Source organism: Prosopis cineraria, unplaced genomic scaffold (assembly GCF_029017545.1).
Source record: "Prosopis cineraria cultivar Desert tree isolate PC_DT_omini unplaced genomic scaffold, ASM2901754v1 PC1, whole genome shotgun sequence".
In the NCBI taxonomy this organism is placed as follows: Eukaryota; Viridiplantae; Streptophyta; class Magnoliopsida; order Fabales; family Fabaceae; genus Prosopis; species Prosopis cineraria.
In genome coordinates, this window is record NW_026555332.1 from 33,388,895 (window position 1) to 33,401,465 (window position 12,571).

The window sequence follows — 12,571 nt, forward strand, 5'->3', positions numbered from 1 at the left end:
TCCAATTATTAATTAACAGTCAAGTCACATGTTATATTAAAATGTCATTCTTGATATAATCTTTTAAATTTTTATTTGTATTTTAAATTTATTAGTAATAAAAACTAATTTATTTAGCATTTTTAAAAAAATTAAATACATACTCCATCTTTTTATAAAAATATAAAACATTTTTTATCAAATTTTTCAATTAATAAAATAATTATTTGTCTTTAAAATAATATCATCTTTTTATATTTACTATTTAATTGAATGTCACCTTAAAATAAATATAAAATAATTCATTCATTAAGACACTTTTAAAAAAAATAATTACATTTACAAACACTAAAATGCTTTATATTTTCAACTTTTCTTTTTTACCAGTACCTTATATCATCAACTTAAACAAAAAATCTTTAGACAAAAAGGATATTTTTAACAATTAATCAAAGCATTTATCTATTAAAAACCAATATCTACTTATCTTCAAATTGAAGACAATATTTGGTTAATTTTAACAAATTTTTTACATGTGATATACAAATAATTAAATTTAAGACAGAAAATTTTGATCAGTTTTTGTCAATTTGATGTAATTAGCTCAGATCAGTTTTGAACACCCTTAACATAAAGTCCCAAAAAGAAAAAAAAAAAAGGGGTGGGCATTCCAGGACACCAATAAATTGAGATTCATCTCCATGAGGTGTAATTGCATTGACATATTCTCATAGCTAGATAAATCGATATCCGATCACCCATGAAATTCTAAAAACTAGGAACAATGATCTATATGGACCCAAAGGCAAAAAGAAAATATATAAATATTTTCTTCTAAGTCTTTCCATAGATATATAAAACTGATATTACACTAAGTGAAAAATGAGAAAAATAATGCGACATCAAACAAAAGTGATACAAACTGGGGGGCAAAGCCAACCCCAGACGTATGAGAATGACAAAAAATGAATAGCATTAAAAAAAAATAAGAATATTCTGAGTTAATTATGAGGATAACTTGACCCCATCAGAACATTAATCCTCCATATAATACCAACACTAAACCTACTACTTCAATAGTCTTCACAAATAGACTACACTCAATCCTTTCACCACCTCTTTGCCCCATTGTTGCCCCTACCTCTCCCACTTCTAGAATTATTGGAAAACCTACCATTTCTGTCATTAGAAAATCTGCCGCCACCCCTTCCACCAGAAAACCTATTGCCGCCACCGCCTCGACCACCACCAAATCTACCTCTTGATTGTTCTCTTTCTTGCAAACTTGGCAATGCCTCCAATACTTCTAAACTAACGTTAGCAGCATTTTCCTGACCTGAATGATGGATGTATATGGGTGAAGAGCATGGAGAGATATAACTAAAGACCATAATATAACAATTATCCCTCATGGAGAGATAGAGATTGAATTATATCATTGGATAAGAGTTACAATCAAGTACTAGAAAAATCCCCTTTCATCAATTTCCTTTTTTTCCCTCGAAGTATCAAGTAATTAGTTAACGAAAGTCTTACCATTCAGAAAGGTATCTAAGTCTTCAGCTGACACATCAAAAACAGCACCATTTCCATCTGCAGTGAGAGTAAGACCCTTGATTGAGTCAACCTTCTCCTGAGGCAAGAATCTCCTCAAGATTCCAAATGCAAATCTGAAAACGACCCATAAAAGCAGTAAATAAACAGGTCAAAATTCACTCGCATGACAAATTTAGTAACCCTCATGACTACTAGAAAGGGATCAATCTAGACCAAGTATTAATTTATGCTGATTTGATGTTCAAGGAATATGTACATGTAGACCCAAAAAATATTGCAGCCATGAATTGGCATAGGAACATGCAACAACATTGATTTGAATGGATGAAATACTTATTCTTCAAGGCATTAACTTGATTTAAAACTCAACTAAACAACTGCCAATTTAATATTTTGATTGAGCAAGCCAACCAATAAGTTAACACAGCTAGAGCTCAATGAGTTAAAAGAGTATCATGAGAACCCCACATATTTTCCATACAATAGAGATGACCCAGGGACAATAGCCAGATTATACATGTGTGCATCTGAAGCATGTTTTAAAGTCCACATATATTGGCATTACCCATATATATAGGTTCTAAGAGAAGTGTAATGCCTTCTGAACAAATTACAGCATTCGTTACATAAACCATTTCTAATCAAGGATAAGTCATCAATAATGTACACACACCTAAGATTTTCTCACATCAGTTCAAACTACTATGTGTTATACCTAGATGTAGATGTAAATTAAGATGCAAGGACAATAATTCAAAAAAAATAGTTTTTCAAATTCTCACGAAGGGGAATAGATGGGTCTGCCAATCTCAAGAAGTAACGTGACATGGTTCTCCATGGAAGTGAGTAGTGATCTTTTCTTTATGTCAGTATAACCCTGCACATTACAAGAGAAATCAGAAACCAACATTTTTCCAACTCTGGGCATGATAATGAAGATACGAAATTGAAAGAACAGGAATCACAGAAGGTTGGTACTTGAAAAGAAAAGACAAAAAGGACAGCTTGAGTGAATCATGTGGACTTACAATAGTCTTGGCAAGAGCTTTTGCAAGTAATTCAACAGCTGTTAAGCCTGAATTGTTTAAAAGATCCTCCGCAGCAGATTTGAAAGCAGGGATGACACTGTATTAAGGATTTATATAAGATGTTGGCAAAATATAACATTAAGCACAATTAATTAACAAATAAGAAACGTACCTATCAGACACCTGGGTTATCAATTTAGCAGCATTCCCACCAGCAGCTTTGGCAATATCAGCAGGCTGAGGAGCAGATATGTGTTCAAATTTCACACCAGATGCTCTTTCTATTTTTGATATATTTGACCTTCTTGGATCATAAAGCATCACAGCAACTCCAGTATTACCTAAAATGTTCAATGCCATTAACTCCAGTATTACCAAAAAGTTGATAACCCCAACACTGCAAATTTTTAATTGGTAAAAATATTCAATTGATACCTGCTCTTCCAGTGCGCCCAGATCGATGGATATAGTCTTCTACATCACGTGGGGGTTCACACTGAATCAAATGCATACATTAGAATGCCAGATTATAACACACATAGAAATTATTTAAAATAATCCATGAAGATCCATCAAACCTGGATAATTAACTGAACATCATTAATGTCCAAACCACGGGCTGCCACATTAGTGGCCACTAATGTTGTAAACTTCCCAGCCCTGAAACCAGCTAAGGTGACCTACAAAACGGATAGATATGATTTAGCAAAGCTACTATAGCAAGAGTGCTTAAGATAAAGAAAAAGATTAAAAGAGCAAGCAAATCAATCCTAAAAAATATAAAGTTATATGACTAAAGCACACCTCACGTTGTGACTGCTGTATATCACCATGCAGAGCTCGTGCACCAGGCAACAGCCCTGCAAGCTCAGAAGCAGACTCCTTTGTCTCAGTAAATATAATTGTCCGACCTCCACTGTAACAGAACCAAATGCCAAGCAATGAAGATAAAAAATCAGAAGACAATAGAAAAACAAATCACAACCAAATTACTGAACATTGGACAATAGAAACTCACTTGCAATAGCAACGTATAACATCTGGAATAAGTTGGGACCTGGCAGAACTAGAACATGGGAGAACAATATGCCTAACATTAATGCTAGCTTTCATTTTCTCATTGCCCACCAGGTCAGCAGTTTTTTTGTTAGATTTCAGAAATTTCATAGAAATCTGGCAGAAAAAAGAACAGGTTTCAAATGAGGTTAAAGAACACATGATCATTCATAAACTAGATTTCGTAAATGCATGGAAGATGGAAACCATACACTCTTAACCCAGTCTGGCAAAGTAGCACTGAAAAGAAGTGTCTGAACTTTACTAACATCCTCTACTTTACCTGGAAAAAAATAAATAAAAGTTTGTTTAAATTCTGAAAACATCTTATCACCTCAAAACATCAACATGCTTAAGACCTTGAATAAGCCAGACTGAATGTGTCAGGCATAAGTTGATAAGTACCAGGAACAAAGCTGCTTAACATTATCTCAGTTAATATTTGACACGAACATAGCCTTATCAAATTGTCCAATGTGCATAACTTAAATAAAAGTCAACACACAGCAGCACTCGATGATTACAAGAAAAGAAATTCATACCCAAAATGAGTTCAACATCTTCAACGAAACCCATCCTCAGCATCTCATCCGCTTCATCCAGTACACGGAACCTTAGTTGGCTCAGGTCAAGATTTTTCCTCTCTAAATGATCCTACACAAATATATACATATAAGCGTAAATAAATTTTAAACAAAGAAATTGACGCTTCTATTTTCACCACAATTAGAAAGAAGTGCTAAAGTAATTACTTTTATGCGTCCTGGAGTTCCAACAACAATATCAACACCCCTCTTGAGTTTAAATTCTTGTGCTTGATATGGAGCTCCACCATATAAAACACAAGAGGCCAATCCCAGTGCCCCACCATAAACTTCAAAATCAGCAAACACCTGATACCCAACATTTTCCACAATTAATACAACATAGGGGGAAAGGTAACAACCATCAAGCAGTCATGAATAAAAAGATCATATGGAACCAGCACATGCATAATGTACCTGGTTGGCCAATTCTCTAGTAGGTAAGAGCACAAGAACACAAGGAGCGCTTCCATATCCAGTCTTTCTGGCTGCTTTTGCAGGACCATTTATTAAAGACTCTAATATGGGTAGCACAAAGGCAAGAGTCTTACCCTGCATTTTCACAAGATTACACGGTAAGCCAAACAAGGAAAAAAATTACAAGCAAGTTCAAGAGCAAGAAAAAACTACTCGAGAGTTTAAGAGCAAAATATCAACATATTTCAACTTCTTTCAAGATTTGGATTCAGCAGACAGCATCTATGAAAATAAAAACGAAAAATCTGTTATTGTGTAACTTTCTCTCATCAAAAGACTACATTCAACGAAGCCTGGGGGCACACACCTACTTCGCGTAATTGTTAACCTATTAATGTTCTCATCACCCAAAAAGATTAACATGCCTACTTTGCGTAATTGTAAACCTCTGAGCTCACAAATAGCAGTTTTAAGACAGGCAAAACAGAATCATTGATACAGAGAGAAAGAACACACCTGCCCAGTGCGAGCTCGACCAACCAGATCAGAGCCGTCTAGGATGGTATCAAAAGTCATCGCCTGGATGGGAAATAACGATTCAATCCCCTTCTCTTTCAACTTGGCCCTCAACGGCGCCGATATCCTAAAGTTCGAAATTGCATTAGGATTCTCCTTCTCAACCTCTTCCCCTTGAACTTCAGGCTCGTCCAACTTAGCCTTTTTCTTCTTCCTCTTCTCCTCACTCTTAGATTTCACACTATCAGGCTCAACCAACTCAGAACTCGTCTCACTCTTTACATCATCCTCACTCGCCATCTTCTCAGCATCCAAAGCTTTACGCTTCTTGCTCTCCTTCTTCTTCTTCACCGTAACCCCATCTTCAATTGGAGCCTCGTTCTTTATCTTCTTCTTCTTCTCCTTTTTATCTTTGGGAGTCTCAGAGAGAATAACATCAGAGACAGGTAGAGAAGGCATGGCTTGCAGATACGAACAAGAAACTTCTGGGTGTCAAAGGGAGACGGAGGCTCCTGCTTCAATTAGGTTATGGCAGTGACTCGCAGAAGCAGGAGACGAAAGAGAAAGAGCCCACCCGAGGTTCTCATATTTATCGTTTAGCAGTGATACGTTTGTTGCCGTCGGATAGTGAAACCCTATTCTATTTGAGATGTTACCCGTTGGATTTGAAACATTGAACTCACACGTTTCACTCTTTGCCTGTTTGGTCGGAAAGATTAAAAATAGTTAAAACTCACATACACGTGTTAGAAATTAAAATTTTTAGAATTAAAACTAAAATTTATAATTAGTTTGATATTTGAAAAAAAAAATTGACACATTAAATTAAATTTAAAACAAAACTTATTATCAAATGGGAAGAACATTATTAATTGAACGAATATGCACACACTAAAAGAATGGTTAAAAAATGTAGGGAAAATTAATTTTTTAGTTCTCCAACTTTTAAATCATTTGTAACTCAATCCCTCAACTATAACTTGCCTATGACTCAACCCCTCAATTTTTGAATCACTTACAAATTAGTCCTTTAACCTTTGTTAATTTTTTTTATATTAGCTTATATCTCACATTAAAGAATAAGAAGAGAGTATTTTAAAATAATATATAAACATTTTTGTTATCCCTCTTATTTGATAAAAAAAATTAAAAAAAATTAAAAAAATAAGGACCAAGTTATAGGTAAATCAAAAGTTGAGGGATTGAGTTACAGCGAGTTATAGTTGAGGGACTGAGTTACAAATAAGTTAAAAGTTAAAGGACTAAAAGATTAATTTTTCTAAAAATGTATGTCTTCTAAATAAAATAAATTATTTTTATCTTCATCTACATCTAGATCAATGAAATCTAAAGCCAAAACTCGATTCAAAATATTGTTAGGAACTCTAATAATTTAAATATATTGTAATGAAAATTAAAAATATCAAAATATATCGCAATATAAAATATCAAAATATATAAATTTATATATAAATATTGAAATTAATATCTAAATATAAATATAAAATCTAATTTATTAAGATTTTTGTAAAAATTTTAAATTTTTTTAATTATTTAATTACGTACTTCCAGAAATCATAATATAATATTTTTAAATTTATTTTCTTATGATAAATAATAGAAATAGGATTTAATTATTTTTAATCGTGATTTCAATTGAATTATCAATTTAATTTTTTTTATTTTTTATTTTATTTTTATTCTGAAATTGAAGGTTTATTCTAAAAATATTTTTATTACGATATATATTTTTTAAGAATGAAACTTATCTACTTTTATTTTGATTTAAAATTGTTCCGGGGACCATATGTGCGTGTATGTGACTTATATAACATATTTTTTTCCGAAAAATATCATGAGATGTAATGATCTATCAGGTTAGAGTGTTAATCCCGTCTATATTTTTAAATTATATAGAATGAATAAAAATATTTTTGAACCTGCTAATCTATCATTTTATCCAAAACTAAAATTATTTATTGAAAATTTGAATATATTAAACTCTAATTATATTCAAAGTTGGATTTCAATCTCATCTATAATTTTTAAGTATATAATCTAAAGAAAAAAATATTAATTAACCACGTTATTCCATCGTTATATAATTAGATAATATAGATAATAAGATAATTACTTAATTAAAAAGTAAATTATTATAAAATCATTATATTATATCTTCACTTATATATAGTACAATATAAAATTTTTTCACTATACCTATACATGAAATAGTAGAATGAATAATAATAGTGGGGCCTACTATTTTTTATTTAAATGCAATGATAGGTTTTTCTTGCATTTTTATGTTTAGCATTAAAATTTAAATTTGCTATAACTTCCATAATAATGTATGATTTGATATTTTTTATCCATGATAATTAATTACTGATTAGCCCCCATTAACCCATATTCTTTTTTATTTTCTTGCTCTCAATTTTTGCTTAATGAGTCTTGCGGTTGGATATCATGAGATATAAATGTGATAAGAAATTTTTTTTTTTTTTTTGGGTAGAGGAAAGCAAGAGACCTAGTTAGGATTTAGTACAAAGTCGTGTTTGCGCCCTATGCCAAAAACATCCACATTCAACAGTTTTCTTAAATCGTTAGGATGCTGTAAAGCAGATAGTGCTTTCCATCGTCCATCATAGTCCAGGCAATCAACACACTCATTCTCCTCAGTAGATATGGTTAAGATCAATTTGTCAATTCTGTTGTAATAGAGATTGGATCTGCTTGATGAGCCTGCTACAAGCGTTAACAAGTGTAGTTTCTTTTGCCAAGAGTTGCATGGCCAGCGAGGCAGCAAGCGATCTACATCAATTCTTTCCTATGTCATAATTTTTTTTTTTTTCCTTTTGCTTTCACACTCAGTATCCTGAAGTTGGGTTCATTATCCTCTGAGTCAAAAGAAGGTTTGGGCTAGAAATGTGAAATGGGCCTAAAAAATGGTTATGGGCTTTGAAGATGGCTACATAAACTGATGGGGTATAAGAAGAAGGGTGTAAATGAATTTGGTCTAGAAGGTTGTAGATGAATTTGGTCTCCCCCCCCCCCCTCCTCTCTGTGTGTGTGATCGTGGAGTTTCTTCTCTTCCATAACTTCTATTCCTTTATACCCCTCCCATATTTCTTGTTTTTATTATTCTATAGTTTATATTTTCCTTATTCCTGTTGAAACTATGTATTTTGGCTCAAATTTACATTAAACAAAGATTAATTGTGTTTTTATAATTTGAGTTCATGACATTAAACCATCAAGAATGGCCAGCTTTGCTTGTAGGGATGTGCAATTTCCAGTATTGCGACAGCACCCATGCAACTAGGTACCATCAAAAAATGATTGTGTGATATTGAACTCCATAACAAAAAATGTCTTTAATATTAGCTGAAGTCACCAAACATCACTCTTATTGAAAAATGTTAGTTGTGACCCTGTAATGGTAAACAAATATGTAATTTTTATATTTTGCCCTTCTTTTGTAATTATTGACTGTAATAAATAGTTGTTTAAGAATTCAAATGGCAATTTCACCAGAGTTTTCTCTCCACCCCTTGATGTATTTTCTCTTTTATTAGCTGATTGCAATAATACTCCCCAGCCTTAATTAGGATGCCTACATTTATTGAAAAAAAAAAAAGAAGAATTCAAATGGCAATAAATATATAGAGTGTAAAATTGAAAAAAAAAAAGTATTAATTACTCTAACTTAGTTTCGTCTTATATTTAGGACAAAAAAACTTTAAAATCTAGTGTTATATTAAGGGTCAAAATAATGACATTCATTTCCTATAAAAAATTGTAAATAATATATTTTTACTTTTTAATTACATTTCTAAAAAACTAACAGCACACCCCCATGCAGGAGCGAAATCTAGTTATATATATAAATTGGATTCGTTTTGGTGTATTTCTTGCAATTATATGCTTCAACAGTCAAGTTCGATTGCTGATTTGTTGTAGATTCGAACTAATTTATGAGTCAAGCTGCCGATTATAAACATAAAAAATTTAAATTTAATTTTTATTTGAGATCCAAAAGACAATTTTTTAAAAAATTTGTGACCGGGGCATCCATTTGGATGCCACGTGTACACACGCATGGCACCAAATAACTTAAATTAACGCCCATCTACAGCACTTTAATGGCAGGATACATGTGGTTGGTTTCTTTTTTAATGCTTTATGGGAGAAATGACTCGAAACTGAATTCAAGACAATGTCACTAAGAGAATACATCAACGATTAGGCATCCATCTGAATGCCACATGTAAATTTTTGGTCAAAAAAAAAGTTAATAGATGTGTTAATTGCAAGACAAAAATGAATGGGTTTTAAAACGTTTAAAGACAAATGATCCAAAATCAAATTCAAGACACCTACAAATCTAAAAGAATACTTTAAAAACAAAAATAATCATTGACTTTTTAAAATATTATGATGAATTTATAATTCCTTAGATATTTTTAACTAAAATGAACACTTTCTTTATCTTAAATCATGATTCATGATTTATAAGGCGTGAATTGTAAATCTATATAAATTAATATACTTATAAAAAATTTGGAAAAGTGTTTTTTTTATATATTATTTGTATATCTATTATATATATAGATTTACATAACAAAAATTACTTATAATGAAACTCAAATTTTTTTATAATTATATATTTAAAAGTACTTTTCATTATATATATCATCTAAAAAATTTAATTTATTAAAATTAATTTTTAAAAAAACATGTCCAAACATGATATCATCATTACAATAATTAATTTTTATCAAACTGTCTTTTAACAAATAAATTTTTATTACCCTCAAAATCTAAACACACATTTAGTTTATGAATCCCCATCCATTTGCAGATGTATTTGAAGAGCCCAACTTTCTTGGGTCATCAGCCTCATTTCCCCACCCAATTGACTCGAAATTGGATCAACCTGTGGTGAGCCCAATACCATATGAATATGGTCCAAATAATTCCTTTTCGGCTTATGAATGCCCCGACTACATGTCAAGGTCTCATGAATTATGTTTTTGCATCATTATTGAGGAAAGTCATTCTAATATTTTTCACACAGTCATGTGTTACTCTACAGTGTTGCATCTTAGGATTATTCCAAGCACGAGAATCTTCAACTCCATATTTAAATATTTTTATATATAATATAAAATCTAAGAAAACCCACATAATTTATCATCAACGAATAACATGACTTACATTGAACTCCCCGTAATAGATGAGACTCATAGCCTAGTTCTATCTAGTCTAGTCTTATCTATATAGGCATAATGTTATGGCCTTATTCACATACAATAATATGAATAGTTTGCAACCGTGAATTTTCTCTTTTAATCTTTTTTTTTGGATCCCACTTTTATATATGACACTTTTTTTATTTTTCCCTGATAAAAAGAAAAATCTATTCATAATAAAAGATGCTAAATTTTCCTATTTCTTTAACTAATATCAATAAAAAATTTGTAAAAAGCTAACTTTTTTAATTAAAACTATATGTGATCTTAACTTAAAAATGTAATTTTAAAATTTGTATTACTTTTTATTTAAAAAATATGTAATATTAAGTGACACAACAAATATAATCCTTCCACACAACAAATATAATCCTAATTCTTATTTCCTCCATTTAAAAATATAAAATATTTTTAAAGAGTTAGATGTTTCAAAATGTAAGATATTGTTAATTTTTTAAAATATAATTATTATTTTTTTAAAAAGTACTTCTATTGATAAATAACTTTATATTTATTATAAAATATTTAATAGAAATAAATATAAAAAATAAGTTAGTTTAAAAATAAATACTTATTTTATTAAAAAATAAAATTTAATTAAAATTACTTTATATTTTAAGGAATACTTATAAAATAAAAATAAATATTCGTCGTACAACATTTCATACGCCACATGCAAAATCCTAATAATGCCACCTAGGCTTAGGCGTAAGGAATACCCTAGCTTTATGTCAAGATCTCAGGAATGCCTTTATTATTTATATCATTATGGAGGAAAGTCATTTCAATGTTTTTCGATCACATGATATACTATAATGGTGGTCTATAGGGTTGCATCGAAATAATATTTGAAGCGCACGCATTTAAAACACCCATTCAAATATTAAAGTGTATTTATTTAAAAATTAAAATCTTACATAAAAAATTAATTATTATAACATTTATTAGCAATTAAACTCACTGCATTAAAATTAATTATTATAAAATTTATTAATAGCTGAATTAAATTATATTAATAATACGTTCTATTATTAATAAATCTTGTAATAATTAATTTTTTTTATTTTTTAAAATATTCTTTGCTCTCAGTATTTTCATTGCTTGTTTATAGGAAAAACTCTTGTAGTTTTTTTAGTGTTTTCAATCATTATAAGAATTAAAAATATTAAAAAATTAAAACTATAAAAACTTGAAAAACAAGCATTGCTCAACGTTTCTAAAATTATAAGGATTAAAAATATTTAAAAAATTATAAAAATTAAAAATAAAATTTAATAAAATTATAGAGATTGATGATTATATTTTTTTTAAAATTTATAAAATAAAACAAATTGGCCTTTTAAACTAATAAAGTATAAAAATAGGGACATGGGGATGAAAAAGTCAAAATGGATCTGATGATGACCTTGTGAATAATAAAGGGTGAAAATGGTAATTTACTTCTCAATTTCTTTTTCGAGCATTGGCCTGGTGACACAATATTGAATAACAATAATATTTTTATTATTGAATATTAAACTATTACTATTTTATTAAGATGTTATTTAAAAAATTAATATTTTTAAATTATACAGCCACGTTGCAGCGTTAAATGTTGTTGGTTGAAATGACATTTTTGTTATCTTTTGCATAAGTAAGAAATAACTTGAGTTTATTGAAATTTATTTGTAGTTTAGAGGACTTGATTAATATTATTTTCATAAGGTCGTTTTCATTTAATGTTCTGAGTATTTTTTTATAAATTTCTCGGTTCTTTCATGCAAATTTCAGTTCAACTAACAATCAAATTAACAAATATTTAACAAAAGGGCAATATCAAGGCAGGGTTAATAAATATTTTAAATTTTAAATTATTGGACGAATAGCATTAAAGATTCTGAACTTTTAAAATGTGTAAAAATTTCTATCAACTTCTAAATTTCAAATACTTAAAATCTTATCGTTAAGTTGGAGAAAATTGTTGTTACTTTTACAGTTGTAAGTCCCATCACATGTTGATGTGGTACTCATCCTCACTTTTAAATATAACGGTTGTTTTCTTTAATTTTATAGTGAGGTTTCAGGCACTCAAAATTTAAAAATAAAAAAATTTTTTACACATTTTAAAATGTTAAAGTTTAAGATGCTATTTGTAAATAAAGTATAAAATGCTCATTAACCTTGTTGAGGTGCCCTTAACTTG

The 12,571-nt window shown here is 29.8% G+C and overlaps 1 protein-coding gene across 1 annotated transcript; it reads right to left on the reverse strand.

Moving 5' to 3' along the window:
• Positions 1 to 773: 773 nt before the first annotated feature.
• On the reverse strand, positions 774 to 5,701 carry LOC129288675 (DEAD-box ATP-dependent RNA helicase 7-like). Its single transcript, XM_054925389.1, has 14 exons — positions 5,138 to 5,701; positions 4,622 to 4,756; positions 4,373 to 4,513; positions 4,163 to 4,274; positions 3,833 to 3,903; positions 3,583 to 3,737; positions 3,369 to 3,480; positions 3,143 to 3,244; positions 3,000 to 3,060; positions 2,737 to 2,905; positions 2,565 to 2,661; positions 2,319 to 2,413; positions 1,516 to 1,649; positions 774 to 1,315 (listed from the first exon to the last, which is right to left on the reverse strand). The coding sequence occupies exons 1-14, from the start codon at positions 5,594 to 5,596 to the stop codon at positions 1,089 to 1,091; spliced, it is 2,070 nt and encodes a 689-aa protein (XP_054781364.1). The 5' UTR covers positions 5,597 to 5,701; the 3' UTR covers positions 774 to 1,088.
• Positions 5,702 to 12,571: the final 6,870 nt, after the last annotated feature.